General features: G+C 40.7%; 1 protein-coding gene across 4 annotated transcripts in view; it reads right to left on the bottom strand.

Annotated features, from left to right (window-relative positions):
* The window catches only part of MFSD8 (major facilitator superfamily domain containing 8), a 28,028-nt gene that overhangs the window by 3,109 nt on the left and 5,768 nt on the right, over nucleotides 1-19,151 (bottom strand). For 2 of the 4 annotated variants that reach the window (XM_043969454.1, XM_043969455.1), the window contains exons 2-11: nucleotides 18,633-18,724; nucleotides 16,880-16,923; nucleotides 15,512-15,752; nucleotides 14,338-14,451; nucleotides 13,632-13,776; nucleotides 11,874-11,929; nucleotides 8,515-8,620; nucleotides 6,512-6,646; nucleotides 3,300-3,403; nucleotides 2,966-3,213 (exon numbers count right to left, since the gene is read on the bottom strand). In XM_043969454.1, the coding sequence (XP_043825389.1) occupies nucleotides 2,966-3,213; nucleotides 3,300-3,403; nucleotides 6,512-6,646; nucleotides 8,515-8,620; nucleotides 11,874-11,929; nucleotides 13,632-13,776; nucleotides 14,338-14,451; nucleotides 15,512-15,752; nucleotides 16,880-16,923; nucleotides 18,633-18,724 (1,285 nt within the window). The remainder of the gene's footprint in view (nucleotides 1-2,965; nucleotides 3,214-3,299; nucleotides 3,404-6,511; nucleotides 6,647-8,514; nucleotides 8,621-11,873; nucleotides 11,930-13,631; nucleotides 13,777-14,337; nucleotides 14,452-15,511; nucleotides 15,753-16,879; nucleotides 16,924-18,632; nucleotides 18,725-19,151) is intronic. The other 2 variants (XM_043969456.1, XM_043969457.1) reach the window with 2 other exon arrangements.

Genomic DNA, 19,151 nt, shown 5'->3' with positions numbered 1-19,151 from the left:
AACTGGACAGATGGAAAAGGAGGTGCAAAAGCTGGCTGGGGAAAATAATTCCTTAAGAATCAGAACTGGGCAGATGGAAGCTAACGATCAATGAGACAACAGGAAGAAGTAAAGCAGAATCACAAGAATATAAACGTAGAAGAAAACAAAAAGTACCTCTTTAGAAAAACAACAGACTAGGAAAATAGATCTAGGATTGGATTACCTCAGGGGCATGATCAAAAAAAAAAAAGAGCCTGGACAGCATACTTAATGACACCATCAAGGAGAATTGCCCCCATTGTCTTAGAACCAACCAGATGGAAAAATAGTCACCGAAAGAATCCGTGAATCACCTCCTGAAAGAGATCCTGAAAGGAAAACTCCAAGGAATATAGTAGTCAAATTCCAGAATTATCAGGTAAAGGAGAAAAAACTTCATTCAGTCAGAAAGAAACTATTTAAATATCAAGGAACAACAATCAGGATCACATAGGACCTGGCAGCCCTGACATTAAAAGATCAGAGGGCTTAGAATATGATATTCTGGAGGGCAAAGGAACTTGGATTATAACCAAGAACGTACTACCCAGCAAAATTACATATACTCTTTCAGGGGAAAAGATGGGCATTCAGTGAAAAGGGGGCTGTGAAACTTTCCTAATGAAAAGCCCAGAACTAAACAAAATTCAGCCTACGAATACAAGACTCAAAAGAAGCATGAAAAGGTAAAACAGTTACTCAGTAAAGTTAAAATGTTTGCATCCCTACACAGGAAGAAGAGACCTGTACCTCAGATAGGAGAAGTACACACAGACGGAGGGCGTGGCTATAAGTTGATTTTGATGTGATGATATTAAAAGAAAAACTTAAGAGGTGACAAAAAGGATTGTACTGGGAGGAGAGAAAAGGGAGGGCAAGGACAGGATAAATCCTATCAAATGAGGTACAAAAGACCTAATACAAATAGAGGGAAAGAAGGGAGGGGGGAGCACTGCTTCAGTCTTACTCTCATCTGATTAGGCTCAAAGAAGGAATAACATACACACACAGTTGGGCAGAGAATGTTATCTTACCCTATAGGGAAGTAAGAGGGGAAAGGGGAAAGAAAAGGGTGGGGTGCTGATAGAAGGGAGGATACAACTAGGAGGCAAAAGGGGAAAGGGCAGAAGGGAGGTGAGGCTGATAATGGAGGGGTAGATTGAGGGAGGGGGTGGTCAGAAGCAAAAACACTGGTGAGAAGGGATGGGGAGGAGAGAGAAAAGTATAAACAAGGGGGAAAATAGGATGGAGGGAAATGCAGTTAGTAATTACAACTGTGAATGGGATGAACTCCCCCATAAAATGGAAGCATATAACAGAGTGGATTAAAAACCAGAATCCTGGGCAGCTAGGTGGCGCAGTGGATAAAGCACCAGCCCTGGATTCAGGAGTACCTGAGTTCAAATCCGGCCTCAGACACTTGCCACTAGCTGTGTGACCCTAGGCAAGTCACTTAACCCCCATTGCCCTGCAAAAACACAAACAAAAAAACCCCAGAATCCTACAATATGTTGTTTATAAGAAACATTTGAAGCAGAGAAATACACAGAGTAAAGGTAAAAGGCTGGAGCAGAATATATTATGCTTCAGCTGAAGTAAAAAAAAAAGCAGAGGGTAGCAATCCTTATCTCAGACAAAGCAAAAGCAAAAATAGACCTAATTAAAAGAGATAAGGAAGGAAACTATGTCTTGCTAAAAGGTACCATAGACAATGAAGTTATATCAATACTGAACATAATATCAATACTGAACATATGCACCAACTGGTACAGCATCCAAATTCTTAAAGAAGTTGAGTTACCAGAAGAAACAGATAAGCAAAACTATATATTTGTGGGGGACTTCATCATCTCCCTCTCAGAACTAGATAAATCTTACCAGAAAATTAATAAGAAAGAAGTTAAAGAGGTGAACAGAATTTTAGAAAAATTAAATATGGTAGACCTCTGAAGAAGTGGGTACATGGCACCTACATAAAAACTGACCATGTATTAGGGTATAAAAAGAAAAGCCTCTAGACTTTTTTTTTAGAAAGGATAAATATTGCCAAAATTCATTATAAATTGTATCTTAACATCTTAAATTACAGGATGTAGCTTATTATTCAAATATTCTCTTTTCCTTTCACAGGAGAAAAAAAGCACATAATCATCATGCTCTCCTACATGAAAAATATTGCGTCTCAATTTGCAGAGGAAAACGTTTGACTCTCATGAAGAAACCTTCCCATCTGGTAGGTTTTTAATGTATCGGTACTAAAAATTTTTCAAGGCTATGTTCCATTTTCACAGTCAAGCATAGACACAGGTCTGTGGTCAGACAACTAAGGTCAATAGTCTCCTTCCTCATCAACTCTGAAGAATAATCTTTGGACACAGGCACTTCTGCTATACTATTCCTGCCAGGGAAACTAGATTTTAAGCTCAGAGTTTCCAGGAATATTTTGGGAAATCTCAGCAAAAATAAACAGAATTTTTACAAAAATTTATTCTCTTGAATTAAAATGTCAAATAACCATGGGGCAGCTAGGTGGCGCAGTGCATAAAGCACAGGCCCTGGATTCAGGAGGACCTGAGTTCAAATCCGGCCTCAGACACTTGACACTTATTAGCTGTGTGACCCTGGGCCAAGTCACTTAACCCTCACTGCCCCGCGAAAACAAAACCAAAAAAAGCTTGCAGTTTTTGTTACACTATTTTTAAATGGTTTGATTTACGTGTTTTTAGGTTGACATTTTCTTTCTTTCTTTTATTGGCAGGGCAATAAGGGTTAAGTGACTTGCCCAGGGTCACACAGCTAGTAAGTGTCAAGTGTCTGAGGTCGGATTTGAACCCAGGTCCTCCTGAATCCAGGGCCGGTGCTTTATCCACTGCATCACCTAGCTGCCCTAAAAACTGTAAGTTTTACAAGACCTTATAGTGTAGTCTCTCTGTAATTCTCTTACCTGAGGCTTCGGTCCCAAAATTTTTGAGTATAAGGTGTAAGACATAACATTGCAGGCGGGATAGCCCATCCCTATTAGCACAGCAGCAACAAGGAACTGGGCCAGGTGAATCACTGGAGTGTAGCGACACCAGGACTCCTCGATGGGGCAGCCAGTTGGAGCTTCACTAGAATTTCCTGTTACTAATTTCCAAAAAAATTTGATCCCTTCTCCGGATGATTTGTTAGAAATGGAATTATTATGTAAATCTGAAAAGGAAGCACACAACATTATTTTAAAACAAAAGTAGCTTAAGCAGATAAAAATAAGTTTTTATAATCAAGTAAGAAAATACCTTCCCACTGTATTTTTGGAAACTGATTTCCCCAAGGTAACAAGACAAAGAATCCGATTAAAACAATTATGAATCCTCTGAGTAGAAGTACACGCTCTCCCGTTCTAGGGAAGAATAGACATTCATTAATTTAAACAACTTTGGTAATGCACAGTAAAAACATCAGTTAACTGAAAATAATCAGGAAATGGTAGTTATCAATCAGTGTTTGAGTTGCCTAAGTTTTTGCCTATTTTTATCACCTAGATCAGGGATCTACAAATGGGCCTGAGCTCAAGTGAATAATCAATGGAAGAATGGGAAGATGGGTAGCACCCCAGTGTCCCCATGATAGTAAATCATAGGCTTGATGCTATACAAGTATACCACCCCGTCTTCTTCCCCCTTCTCCTTCTCCTACCATGGGCTGGCTTTTCCAGACACATCAGTAGAAGGCCCCTCAAGTCAAAAGAGATCTGATCTAACTGGAACCAGGTGTCAGAAGCAGAGGCACAAACTTCCATTCTCACTCTTCCCTCCAGGTCAGCACAGCCTAACCTGATCACCTTTGTGCTTAGAGGCGGTAACCCCCAGCCCCCAAACACACGTGAGTTATTTTTGGTGGAGAGGAGTGAGTAGGACAAGCACTCATGGCTGCTCACTCCCCTTCTTCAGACCTTTCCTATTTCCATGAGCAACACTAGCATCCTTGCAGTCTCCAGGTTCTTGATCTCCACATTCTTCACTCACTTAACTGAAGCTGCTCTTTCCAAAGTTACCAACGATCTCTTCGTCTCTCTGCAGGTGTGGTGACCCCACCCCCACCCCCACCCTGTCCCATACCTTCCCTTCTCTGGGTTGTTAGGACGGCTCCTTCTCCATCTCCTTTGTTATGCCCTGTAAGTTTGGGTGTCCCTCCCAGGCTGTCCTAGGCCCTTCTTCTCTATCTCTTAGCCTCTCAGCTCCCATGGACTGAATTCTCTCCATGCAAGAGATTCCCAGATGGGTTAGTGGGGAGGAAATGAAGGCAGGGAGTCATCCAGGCATAGAGAGCTAGGTGGGAGGTAGGAGCATGGCAGTGGGCAGACATGGAAAAGACATTCAAGAGACTCCAAAGGAAAACTGGAAGAAGGTATGGTGTACGATGAGACACGAGGGACAAGAGAGTGAGGAATTAGAACAATTCCAAGTAGAACCCTTTTTATTTCAGTTTATATACCTGGAAATATTTCCCAGAAGGAATACCTGTACTTTTTAGTGTTGGTAAGTAAAATGTGCTGAGCATGACAATCTTTTTTTTGTTTTGTTTTTTTGTGGGCAATGTGGGTTAAGTGACTTGCCCAGGGTCACACAGCTAGTTAAGTGTCAAGTGTCTGAGGCTGGATTTGAACTCAGGTACTCCTGAATCCAAGGCCAGTGCTTTATCCACTGTGCCACCTAGCTGCCCCGCATGACAATCTTTTAACTGATGTTCCAAGATGTCTGAGCTTCTCAGGCTGATTGATCGTTACAGGCCTACCCTTCAATGTCCTGACATTATCTCAAAACCAGCATGCTTACAGCAGACTTCCCCACCCCAAAGTGGCTTGCCATGCCAACTTCTGGTCAACACACGCCCATGCCACATAAATTCCCAATCTGCTCATGCTGCTCCTTCTGCCAGAGCAACCTCCTTCTCCACCACTGCTGCCCATACGAGTGACCTCCACACACCCTCATCCTACTAGCCATAAATCAGGGGGCACACACCCACATATGTGTACACTTAATTTATGTAGAAATCATGGAGATGTAGAAGCATACTAACAATATAAAAGTTATGGAAGAAAATTTTGAGATAAATAGGAAATAATGTTTGATCTTAAAGTTGGTAGAGAGCCACTGAAATGTACTGAGCAGGGGAGTGATATGGTCTGATCTGCCCATGTGGCAGCTGAGGGAAGGAGAGATGGGGCAGGGAGGCAGCAAGGGCCTAAGCCAGGGTGTGAGTGGTGGTGTCCGAGTAGAAAGAAGGCAAGAGATGTGAGATATGCTGAGGAGGTAGAAAGGATATTTGGCAAGTGACAGAGAAACAGAAGAGAGTGAGGAGCTGAGGATGGCTAGATGATAGAAGGATAAGTGTGGAAGAGGAAGGAGAGTGAGTCTGTATCAGGGGCGCACCATGCACCAGGCCCTGTGCTATCTCATTTGACCAAGAGATCAGCTGCAAGGCAGATTTTGACTCATATGTGACTTACTTACTCATTAAAAACAAAAAGGGGGTGGGAGCCCTAGAGAACAGAGAACTGAGGGGCCCCCCTGCTGCAGACATGTGGTGAATGGGGGAGAGGATGTGGGTATACCAAGGAAGGGGGGATTCTGCATGCGTGGCACTGGGAGTGGCAGCACGCACACCCATGCAAGGTTAGCCCACGGAGTTTGGGGCAATCATGGGAAAAGGGCTGGAGATGAGCCCCACTGACTACTGCATGTGCTCCCCTTTCCACACTCTGAATGGTGGCCTCAGCACAGCCCTCTCTGGGTGGGAGGACCCCGACTCAAGAGAGCCTTGGCCTGTATAGGGCCTTGTCAGGCTTCACCTCCTTCAGGAAACTTTCTGATTACCCCAGTTCACACTCTATGAACTCATGGTACTTACCTCTTTGAGGAACACATCCAGCACTTCATTATATATCATTTTATAATATATCATACTACTATATTGATGTGGGGTCTATTCCTCCTCAAATAATCTGTAAATACCTAGAGATCAAGGCCACATGCAGGTCTCAATTTGTTCTCCAATTGCAACAGAAAAATTAGGTAATTATTTCACAATTTTTTTTTAAACAAAAGGGTTCTTATGTAAGATTCCTATAAATTTTCACATTTCACATTTAAAACATCTTCTTTCTTTCTTTCTTTCTTTTTTGTGAGGCTACTGGGGTTAAGTGACTTGCCCAGGGTCACACAGCAAGTAATTGTTAAGTGTCTGAGGCCAGATTTGAACTCAGGTCCTCCTGACTCCAGGGCCAGTGCTCTATCGACTGCACCATCTAGCTGCCCCTTAAAACATCTTATTTCAAAGAAATAAATATATAACATTTAAAGAACTATTAACTTGCATAAAGAGGTATAAATAATATATATTTTAGATACTTTAGCAACACTTTTTTTGATTGCTCAATCACTGTTTTCTATTTCTAATTTTAACCGCTAGAATGGAAACAAAGCACAAAAACATGATGACTTACTTTTGGGAAAGTATTTTAATTCCCATGAAAACAATGACTGCTTCAACTCCAAGAGCAGCGAGAATTATTCCATTATATAAAACGGCTTGTTCCCTGGTCCAGGCATACATATCCATTGTTAGCGGAGTAGCAATGCTAAGAAGATCAAATGAAGGCAAGAAGATTATACCAAGAAGAGAAAATACTTATATGTAACATTAATGAAAACTGAATTAGTTCAAAACTGTGAATTAGGAAGTGTCTGTATGAATAACTTCCACTTTCTAAAGCAGCCACGTGACTCACAAGCCTACGCTTGGGCATCCTTCCAGTCTTCCTGTGCCTGTCTCTCCTTCCCCTTCTTACACATCCAACGGCATCAATACAGATTTGTATTGTTCTAGAGATTGAACATTCTCACTGTTATGAAACCATTTTGTCTCAGGACCCATCTTCTTCTCTCCCCCTTCCATTTTCTCCCTTTCTTTTCCCTCTTCTCATTTTTCTCTTTCTGACTTTTCCTTTAGCTAGACATAATATGGCATAGACACAGTACTGAAACAAGATCTGGGTTTCAGTTTCAATTTAAAAAATTTGGTGTATCAGACCTCCCAGATTTGTCTCTCAATAAGTCTTAAAGTAAATTCAGGAGGTTTACATGCTGCCTCTCCCACCGACGCCTTTTTCCTCCTCACCCAGTATTGTACTTTGCATTGTGCATGTCGGATTTAAACTCCTACCAGGTGAAAGGGACTATATTAGACCAGAGAATTTCTGCAGGTCTCACCCTTAGGCAGCCTCTATCCCACCCCCACCTTGCATTCCCCGGCAGAGTCAACTTGTGCAACATAAAGTACAATATGAGGTGAGGTGAAAAAGGAGGCCAGGGGAAGATGAGGCAGAGTGCTTGAGGAAAATGTGAGGAAAGGGGATGCCAACAACTATGGGGTTCCCGAGACACAGGCTGTGACTGTGAAATGACTGGCCTCGTCACTCCTTGCTCAGCAGCACATGTGCTGGGAGTGATCAAGGCTGAGGCCTGGCTGGACATAACTGGCGATATGATAAGGGGGTAAGGGATTCGAGAGAGGAGGAAAGAGTAGAGTTGAATTGGTTCTTCAAGGAGTCAAGATGGGGAAAAGAGGAAAGAGTGTCTAGGGGAGATGGCCTGTGAGAGCACTGAGGGCTCAAGGGATTGGAGGTCACGGTGCAAATAAAAAGCAGGGTTTGGTAAGGAAAGGAACAGAGAGAGGTGCAAAGTCAAGTGATGATGGTCGGTCGGTAAGAGGATTTCAGAATTCTTGAGCGGGATGGAGTACATTTGTGGGCATAGCAAGATGGAGGCATCAAGCCTGTCTTTGGGCGTGGCTGAGGTGGGCCAGAAGAGTAGCTCATGGGAGGTGAGAAGACTGAATAACTGAGTGGTCGGAGCACTTGGGGAAGAGTCAATGTTTGCTTTGTTTACTGAAGCCTGCCAGTGACAAAGTGCCTACAGTCCTCTACCTTTCCATCTAGAGGGAGGAAATGTTAAGGTGATAGGGAACCTAACAGCTTAAATATTTCTATCCAATCACTTCCCAAAAAGCCACACAGACTGGAGCAGCATCCTCTGTCCTTTCCCAGTTCAGATGGTGTTCCAAAGGGTTGTGGTACTAGAAAATTCATCTCTGGATATTACGAGTACAATTATATTAGAGCTGGTAACTCTGCTGACAAGCTGTGGCATTAAACTGCCGGACATTAATCCTAGTGCTTAGTATCTAAGGATTAGATATGAAGAGAAGAATGAGTAAAGAAGATGCTATGGCAGGTTCCCCTGCTCTCCTAAACATGGCAAAAAACAAAACAAAAAAAACCCTTAGTTTTTACCGAATACCACAATTTTCAGTGCCTAGATTTTGTTATTCTCTGATCATGATCAGAGAAAACTGTCTTTTATGGAGTATGAAGGCACATTCACATGTTTTCCTAATAAGTAAAATGGGTCAATTCAGGTAACATGATATAGAAATAATAAAACTCACGTTTCAAAAACAGCAAAGATAAACAGGATGATGAAGAAAAGAATGTTGGTGGTGACAACAGCAACTTGATCGATGCTTTCCTGGGTATCAGGAACGTCCGTGCTTGCTGCATAAAAATATGAGAATAACTCAATTACCCACAGTGCTCACATTTTTAAAGTTTATCTATGCCACTATATCATGGAAACCATAAACAGAAAATCCACATATATCAAATTCCACCCCTAAGTATCTTGAAAATAATGCTACAAAGTCTGAAAAGATGATCTTGAAAAGATCACTGTAAGCCATGTACATTTTTTATCATCACATAACTCCTTAAGCTATTAAAGATCAGAACTTAAGGACTTTGTGAAGACTATAACGACTAAGGAAAGCCCTCATCAGTGACCTCACTATGCGCACTGCTCTGAATACTTGGAAGACCTGCAACTCTTAAAGTGTGGGTAACGACTCCATCAATGGAGATCGCAACCTGTCTTTGACTTGATGTGGCCTTGCAGCCACCCTGGGGATGACGCTCCTCCAGCTTAGCCAGGCTGGTCTCAACCGACACACAGAGTCTGTCCTGAGGATTCAACTCAAACACCTTCTAGCTTTGGCTCGACTGGTGTCTTTTTCAAATTCCATGGTCACAGGGAAACACAGAACACTGAGAGATTTCCATTTTCAAAATCACTTTTTAAAATTTGGGGGTGGAGGGGCAGCTAAGGGGCACAGTGGATAAAGCACTGGCCCTGGATTCAGAAAGACCCGTGTTCAAATCCAGCCTCAGACACTTAGTAGCTGTGTGAACCTTGGCAAGTCACTTAACCCCAGTTGCCTTACCAAAAAAAAAAAGTTTGAAGGGGGCATTTTTTCAAAAGTAAAAAGGGCAGAGCAAGTATGTGGAGCTGTCTTCTTGGCTATGGCAACATTTCCTTTGTGTGACTCCGCTATGTAGCATATATATTTGAGAATGACAACTTTCCCCAAATAATTAATCATTTTATACCAGGAAAGCACTGATCAAATAAAACAACAAAGTATTATGTAAATGCCACCCACCATCATTATTATCGTTAAAAAGGTTTGGGGGAAGACAAAAGAGGGAGCAAGGGAGGTGCCCTCTTCTAATAATGAGCAAAAGAAAATGGAAAAGAAATATTCATGTACCAGTGCATTAAAAAAATTTAATTCAATAAATATTTATTAAGCAATGCTTTGCTTTAGAAACCAAAATGCCAAAAATAAAGGACACTGTCCAAAGCCCACATGGAGCCTGTGATTTAATCATATGACATTGCCAGGCTGTTCTCTTAGGAATTTTTCCTTCCTTTACATGGGTCTATAAGTGATACTTTAGAAATTAAAAGAACTGAATCAATTTTGAAAGTGAAAATTTCCACAACATACCAAATCCTGCCCTCTAGGTAGGGTAGATCTGATTTAAATAAAAATCAGCTAAAACTCTACAAGAAGACATAATTTAATACAGTTTTCATTTTTAAAAAAGTCAGTCTTGCTAACTGATGAAACTTTACTACAGAGTTTTGGTGTGTGTTTTTTTAAAGGAATATGCACTATACCATATGTTGTAAGGTAGTAATTTGCTTTGATACTTTTAAGATTAATTTTGCAAAAAATTATAAAACCTAAAGATGATTTAGTTATTTTAAGTAGTTACTATATCTGAAAATGACTAGGGCAGTGTGTGTCAACATTTTAGCAGGTTAACCATTGCTCTTTGGGGATATTTTTATCACGATGTATGACAAATATAACTAGCATAAAAATAAGATATTTAAGTGGTTTTAAATTCGTGAATCAAGCTTACATGTTTGAGATTTCTAAAAATTAAAACATTCTATAATAGACAATTTTTTATGGTTTACTGTCATGAAAGATCAAAGAAACAAAAAACAATTTTATAATTTCCTCAGTGAGTCTCAATTAAAACCACACTCAGAAGACACTTAATCCCCACACCTTCTGAAATATTTTGCTCAGAAATTTGTGTTTGATCTCCTCCAAAGCTACGCTACCCTCCTATAATGCTCTGTGCTGCACACTCCAACTTCTTTCACCTCATACTCCAATAACTCTAATCAACATCTATTTCTCCCTACCTATAGCTGATTTATATCATGCACTTGGGCACCTAGTTACATTAAGCTTAGCACTTTGTAAAAAAGTAACATTTCCTATTTTAGCACAGAGAAGTCTTGTTTCAACAACATGTTGATTCTGAAGACCACACAGATTTTGAGGTGGAAGGGACCTCAAAGATCAAGTCATTCTATAGATGAGGAAAACTAAAGCCTGGAGAACATGACCAGCTCAAGGTCACACACACAGGTAGCAAATGGCAAAGCTACGTTTTGAACCCAAGTAGTGTACTCCAAATCCCGTGGCATTTCCACTGAAGAGTTTATGCCTTACACCTTTAGATCTCCCAAGGGATCAAGGGTACAACAGACGGTCAGAATGCAAAGGAAAGGACAAGCCTGTCCTGTGATTAAGAAAGCCTGAAATATGATGGCATAAATCTGGTTAAAACAAAATACCAACCCGACCTCAGACACTTGACACTTACTGGCTGTGTGACACTGGGCAAGTCACCTAAACCTCATTGCCCTGCTCCCCCCAAATAAAACAAAAACAAACAAAAACCCCCCCAAAATACCAATGAAGTCATCCTTAGCAGCTTTCAATGCCGATCCAGATAATTTACTCTGTGAAAATAGGACTAGTGCACTTGGGCAAATCAATCAATCAGTTTAACAAAGATAACATGAAATAGTCCTTGTTGCAAGGAGCTAACAGGAGAATCAAGGGAAGCAACACTCACACAAACAGAAAATACAACAAGCATCCAGAATATAGAGGAATCCCAGGAGTGACCTGGAGCATAAGGAAGGTTAGGACGCCTCAGGGGGCCTGCCCTGAGCTTTAAAGGGAGCTGGGGATTGAAGTGAGAGGACAAGCTGGATGCGGGGCCCTTTTCAGCTGGGAACAACAATGAATCTACATGCCAAGGGACACTGTCAACTTCCGAAGCGGTGGTGCCCACAGGCTCCTCCCCGGGTCCAATTTTAAAATTAGAAGCAAAATCTAAATGAGCACCAGACATCCAAGGGTCATTAGCAACATTTGAGCAATGTAATTGTAATTCAATAAACCTTTTTTCCCCTGGGTAATTTAATCATTTTATGAATACAGTCAGCCGCTTATTAATAAAAAGGATGCTCACTGGCTGCCTCTCAGACCAAAGACAATCATGGTGGTGGGGCTCACAGCGTATGGACTCTTGAAGGTGGTTCATCAAACGGCAATCAAATCTAATAACTCAATAAATTCTTAAGTGAATTCAACAGTACCTTCATCAAAATTAATGCTTTTACACGGTCTTCCTAAATCATCCACACGATGTTCCCTTAAAAATAAAGAAAATGAAGTATTTTATTGTATAGCACAATTATCTTAACATTCATTACTTCATGTGCCTATGTTAGAGGCTCATATGAATTTCTTTATAGCCCTAACCTGTTATTACATCAGTGCACTGAAAACACAGTTTATTTTCTTTTTTTTTTTTAGTGAGGCAATTGGGGTTAAGTGACTTGTCCAGGGTCACACAGCTAGTAAGTGTTAAGTGTCTAAGACCAGATTTGAACTCAGGTACTCCTGACTCCAGGGCCGGTGCTTTATCCACTTTGCCACCTAGCCTCCCCAACACATTTTATTTTCTAAAGAATATCATGACAATATGAACACCACAGTTGGGAAACACCCAAGTTCCTTGCGGGCCTGCAAAGATAATGGATACAATTGTTTGTAAATCACTACCAATTAGATCTAGTCAATGAAAGTTTACTACTGATAACTTACAAATCTGATTTCCCTTCAACATCATATTTTTCCCCAGAATAAAATAAAGCACATTGTGAAGGTTCTTAACCTTTTTTTATTTCATTGATTCCTTTGGAAGGCTAGGCAAGCCTATTAATAACCTCATGTGAAAATAATCTTTTAAAATGCATTGAATAGGGCAGCTAGATGGCGCAGTGGATAGAGCACTGGCTCTGGAGTCAGGAGTACCTGAGTTCAAATCCAGCCTCAGACACTTGACACTTATTAGCTGTGTGACCCTGGGCAAGTCACTTAACCCCCACTGCCCCGCAAAAAACCAACAACAAATAAACAAACAAATAAAATGCAATGAATAAAATATACAGGGATCATATAAAGGAAACCAATTATACTGAAATGTAGTCATCAAAATGTTTTTAAAAGTTCATGAATCCCATTAAGAGCCCTAACACATTCAATTCACATAATGGAATTATCTTGAGTTTTTTGTTGTCTTTTAGAGTAGCCTAGAAATGACTGTTAGAGTCCATGAATAAATATAAAATACAAAATAAAGATAATTATTTTATGTCATGCACAGACTCCTCATTGACCAATTAAAATTTTTAAAAGGTCTATAGAGAACATGAAAAAAAGTATAAATAAGAGGTCGAATATAAAAATGTATCAATGTGGGGGCGGCTAGGTGGCGCAGTGGATAAAGCACCAGTCCTGGATTCAGGAGTCCCTGAGTTCAAATCTGGCCTCAGACACTTGACACTTACTAGCTGTGTGACCCTGGGCAAGTCACTTAACCCCCATTGCCCTGCAAACCCCTCCCCCCCAAAAAAATGTATCAATGTCCTATACAAGTGATGTCAGGTCTGCCAAAACTCAGACTAAACTGAGGCTCGGGAAGAGTGCTAAGACTGTTATTTTGTTCTAAGTACTAAAACAAACAAGATGGAAAAACCAATAAATAAGGGGCAGCTAGGTGGTGCAGTGGATAGAGCACTGGCCCTGGAGTCAGGAGTACCTGAGTTCAAATCCAGCCTCAGACACTTAACACTTACTAGCTGTGTGACCCTGGGCAAGTCGCTTAACCCCAATTGCCTCACTAAAAACAAACAAACAAACAAAAACCCCAATAAATAAATAAAATTTTAAAAATAATTAAAAAAAAATAAATAAGGAGTCGAAGGCCACATGAGAATATGCCCCCTCAGCAGTGCCAAACCACATCAACACCAAAATCTACCAGCATAATTGTATTTCTACTCAATTACCTTAATATAGCAAAGATCAAGATAACATTGATAATTCCCAAAAAGGCGCCGAGTAGAACTGGGGCTGTATACATGTTGACCTGAAGATCAATGGCTTGCCACGTCACTCCCTTTTCTCCAATCAGAGCAAAACAAGTCTGAAAAACTTAGCACAGTAAAAAAGATGCTAATGCATAATGATTCACACATGTAAGACTGGAAAAGTGCAAAGGGACAGGGTCAAAACTGATAGGCCTATTTCTGTACTCAGATTTTATTCTACCAAGCAAGATAAATGGCAGAAAGGAAGAAGAATATAGGCACTTCCCAAAGTGATAAGAAAGCAGGCCAAGGCCAGTCCCACACACAATTAAGTCATTAAGTTTCTATTGAACATGTAAAAATAATAGAGAATATGAAGGGCTGGGATGCTGAAGAGTTGTTTACTTTATATGATACATAAAAGCATCTAGTTTTGGTAAAGTTTTACATAATTGTACATGTATAATCTATACAGACTGCTTGCAACCTTGGGGAGGGTAGGGAGTGAGGGATAGAATTTGGAACACAAAACTTTAAATAAATAAATGAAATTTTAAAAATCTAGTTTCTCATCAGTCAACCACTGGATTTCATTTAACACAACTGACAGATGTGGAGGTCGTCCTAACTGAATGGCGGACAAACACTTCACTGCTCCTCCTCCCTCCAAAGAATAGATACCTACCTGGACCCAGGATAAAGCCCAAGGCCTGAGAAGCACTGGTGTTGGCCATGGCACTCGTTCTTTCCTGAAGGGAAGTAGCCCCAGCAATATAAGATCTAACTACTGCCACATTTCCTTTTTTAAAAAAAGAAAAGAAAGGGAAAAATAGGAATTCAGATGAAAAGAAAGTATTTTCCATTTGATAAAATTCATCTTGCCTAAGCATTATATAGAAAGGGAAGTTATGGTAAAGGGCATGGTTGATGTTCCCTAATCCATAAAAACTGCTTAAGATGCACATACTGAGGTGCATCAGTACATTAAACCAATTAAGATTTTTAAACATTATTATTATCCAAGCTTATTGCATCCCCTTTCAGTAATGTGAATGTGAAATTTTAGTACTTCATTAATTATTTAAAGAAGCCATTATACCAACACCAAGCAATCCTTTTTCTGCTTGTTCAATATTTATTGAGCATGCACTGTCTGAATGGCAAGGTATAAGTTACTATAACTAATTTTACAACAAAATCCCAAGCATGTAAACTTTACACAATATACAAATGTTACTGCTGCTGCTGCTGCTCCTCCTCCTCCTCCTCCTCTTACACAATATACAAATGTTACTACTACTACTACCACCACTACTACTACCACTACCACTACCACTACCGCCACCACTACAACTACACACCCTGTCTCTAGAAGCTTTAATCTAAGAAAGAGGGGAGGAAATACAGTAATTCCAATGAGCACTGGTTGTTTGTAATGTGCTTCAACACTGGGCTGGTGGAGGACACAAAATTAACATAAAATAAAATCTATCTAGTTGGAACAAAAGGCATGTGGATAATTATAACAGCAAACACTATATAAAGAAGTGCTAAGCTGAATAGCGTGGACAAGGTGGGAGAAAGTCTGAGAACTGAAGCTGGGTCTTGGGAGGGTGGAGAAAAAGAGGAGAGACAATTCAAAGTAAGGCCAGCACAAGCACAGAGATGGGCCTGAGCATCCTCTATTAAGGGAACAGGGAGGCGACTGCCCCCTGGCTGGACGAGAAGCTCTGTGTTGAAGATTCAAAGGAGTTAAGGTCTAATGGGTCGGACAGGGACAAATTCTGCAGGGACTTGAATGTTAAAGCAAGTCTAGACTTGACATAATAGAAGCATACACACATTAATAAGTACATTACCTGACCCAAATCCTACAAGTCCACGAGCCAGCAACATGTAGTATTTATTGTGGGAGGGAGGTACCTGGACATAAGCATACAGGCAGTTGGCTGCCACTGAAATGAAGATTGAGATCACAAGAGGTTCTTTCCTTGGTCTAAAATTAGACCATAAGCCAAATATAGGTGAAGCTACCATTTGGCCAATGCTATAAGAAGCAATAATCCAACCCAAAAAACTTGCATCTGCTGTAGGATCAATCTGCAAATAGAAATAGAACCCATTAAGAAGTTTCTTTTTTTTTAAACTCAAGTCTAAAACATAAACTTTTTCAGAGTAGATAGCTAGCCAGACTGAGGATTCAGGAAGAACTGGGTCCAAGTCTCACCTCAGTCATTTACTAGATGCAAGACTCTAAGAAAACCACTTAATCCCTTTCTGCTTGAGCTTCTCATCTATAAAATGAGGATAATATCCATACTATACTTACCTCACAGGGTGGGTGGAAAGCAAATGGGATGTTCATAAATTGCTTTATAAATTTTAAGGTGCTATATCAAAGCTGATTACCATTATTATGTTCTGATTGTGAAATAATATAAAAAAAGAAAGGTCACTGTGTCACCATGGAATGCTGGGCCCCCTGACTTCAGGGATCTCTAAAATCCACAAGAATAAAATGAGGTCTACTCTTCAACATCTCCCTGTGCACCAAAAAACAGCAGTCAGGTGGCCTGGTCCTGTAGGGCCCAGCAACGTAAGCCGTTCAATAAAAGAAACACGTGATGAACAGGACCAGAGAATTCTGGGTGAAGGAATGAGATGCTGAGATTTCAGACAGTGAAGCCGTTATCAGAAACTGAGAGGATTCAAAGGGAGGCTTTTTGGTGAGATTCCCAAGGAATACAGAGACTTCTCACTCTACAGCCTTACCACAGATCACACATATTCGTCATTCCAATCACTACAGCAGACGACATAGGCCTGTTTCATAAGGTTAGAGAAGAAAACACCGGAAATGAGGAAAGAGTAGGAAACGGGCCCTACCTAGAAAGGTTTGGAAAATTTAACCTGAGAGGGAGACTGAGGGTTTAAGTCAACAGTGATCTTCAAAAGCACAGTATGCGATACAAAGAGGTTATATGCAAAACCAGAGGCAACAGACACTTTGGTCACATGATTAGTAAGCACTTCCTGAACCTCAGGGATGTTAAGCAACACAGCAATTTAAGGAGTAGGATCACTCAAGTCCCCTTCCCTAAGTGACTGGACAATTTCATGAATATTGATTAATTCAACACATTTATTAAGTGCCAACTCTGTGCAAGGCATTGCACAGGGAAGGCCCCAAGGACACAGCAGCAGGAAGTGAGTCAAGACTTACAAACCTTTTGCAGGTATGGCCATATTGACATAATTACAATCGAAAAGCCTGTGGAAGGTGAACAAAAAGCAGGTCATTGTACAATTCGAGTTCCAACCCTTTCCTTCACACACACTACACAGAACTACAGGCTCGAAATGTCATCATGAACCTTCTCCACTCGACTTCTGTTCTTAAGTCTGATCATGGCAGGAAAGGGCCCAGCGGGGCTTCACAGAAGCTCTGCCAGTGGCAAACAAGATGATGGAAAAGAAACGAAAGAGAAAAAAGCTGTCCCCACTGGCTTCTGCTGCTAAACAATGGAGGAAATACCTCCATTGGTGTGTAGAGCTTAAAAATGTAAGTGCAACATACTCCTGGAAATGCTGCTGATTTGTGCAGATTTATCTTGTAGCATTTCAATACAGAAATGCTGCTGATTTTTGTGGAAAACAGTAACAGAAACTAGTCTTAGGCCAACATCTTAAATCATATTCAAAAAAGTTTGGTGCCTTCATTATTGTTATTTTTTTTTTTGCAGGGCAATGAGGGTTAAGTGACTTGCCCAAGGTCACACAGCTATTAAGTGTCAAGTGTCTAAGGTCAGATTTGAACTCAGGTCCTCCTGAATCCAGGGCCAGTGCTCTATCCACTGCACCACCTAGCTGCCCAGAGGATGAATTCTTAATCAAATAGGGGATGGAAGTAGTTATGAAAGATCATTTTGGTTATATGAAATTGAAAAGCTTTTAGACAAAGAAAATTAACTTATCTAGGATAAGAAGGGAAGCAGTTAACTGGAAAACCCCAACCACTCTATCAAATATCTCTTGAGAGGGCTTGATTTATTTTATTTTATTTTTTTTGGTGAGGCAATTGGGGGTAAGTGACTTGCCCAAGGTCACACAGCTAGTAAGTGTCAAGTGTCTAAGGTCGGATTTGAACTCAGGTCCTTCTGAATCCAGGGCCGGTGCTCTATCCACTGCGCCACCCAGCTGCCCCAAAAGGGCTTGATTTATAAACGAACAGAAATAGAAAAGCTCCAAGGTAGTATAAAAACAATAAAAATGAATGTCAAAATAAATCTGTTAGATTATTGGGCATTTTCTCCTGATTTTCACACAAAACTTTTTGGAGCATAAAAGAGACTAACAAGAAAGCAGAAGCGCTTCACCGCTCCTGAAGAGAAGCACGAATGGCAGCACTGAGGTGACACTGCTGGCCCCCCAGGTCTGGGAAGTTCTTCTTTCTTCTCCATCGCTCAGGTGCCTCCTCCTGCATCCCATCTTTCATAAGGCTTCTCAGCCAAAAGTGCCTGGTACTCACTCTCTCTATAAGGGCTATACTTAGGTATGTATAAGTTACCTCCCCCATTATAACAGGAGCTCCTTGAAGTCAGAGACCATTTCCTTTTTGTCTTGTAGCCCAGAGCTTAGCACACAGAGGGGGCTGAATAAGAAGAACAGCTATCACTTATACAGCATTTTAAGTGGGTATTGCATTTTCTATCTCATTTGATTAACAAATACTCTGTCCATTGGTTCTCTAAACCGCAAGGGAAGGCATCAGAATTTGTATATGTCAACTCAAAGAGGCCACATTCTGTTAAAAGTGGTCAGTCCATTTTCATGCATGATGTTTAATCTTATGACCATAAACCAGCATTAGTCCTAATTGATACTTTGGCAAGAGCTGAAAATGCATCCATTACCTAAGGCATAGTAGAGAAACTCACAGGACTTGATCTGTTTCCTTCCTTCCCAGCCCCCAATACTCACCTACACTACTGAGAAACATAGTGAGATACAGGACTCGAATGGACCGCCACCGACTCCTGTAATGCTCTTCAGTTTCGACAACATCGCACTGGCTAGATTTGTAGAAAAATGAGAAAATAACATTTATGTAAAATAACTAGCACCTACTGACCAGTGCTATGTATAAGGAGAGATCATTTAAACATAGGGAAACCATGGGGAAATGTCCCTCAACCAAGGGGAGGGGGATTAGCTCTTCTTGACAGCCCATTCCAGGTCTAAAGTCTCCGGGCCTATGGAAAGCATTCTCAAAGGAAATCACTGATTCAGATGTATCCGAGAGGTTCTTCTAGGAATGAACCGTACTTTTTGAAGATCGGGGTAAGACCAGCATATATTTGTCTTGCTACTGAGAAACTTTTGGAAAATCACTAATATTTTACCAAAGTAACTGTTATACACTTCTTAGGTTGCTGAGTGTTACAAATGTTAACCAGCTATTGGTGTCTTCATATGTGTGTGTGTGTATATATATATATG

The sequence above is a fragment of the Dromiciops gliroides genome, chromosome 6 (assembly GCF_019393635.1).
Source record: "Dromiciops gliroides isolate mDroGli1 chromosome 6, mDroGli1.pri, whole genome shotgun sequence".
NCBI lineage: Eukaryota > Metazoa > Chordata > Mammalia > Microbiotheria > Microbiotheriidae > Dromiciops > Dromiciops gliroides.
The sequence above is the reverse complement of the archived record's forward strand: the minus strand, read 5'-3'. Positions and strand labels throughout refer to the sequence as shown.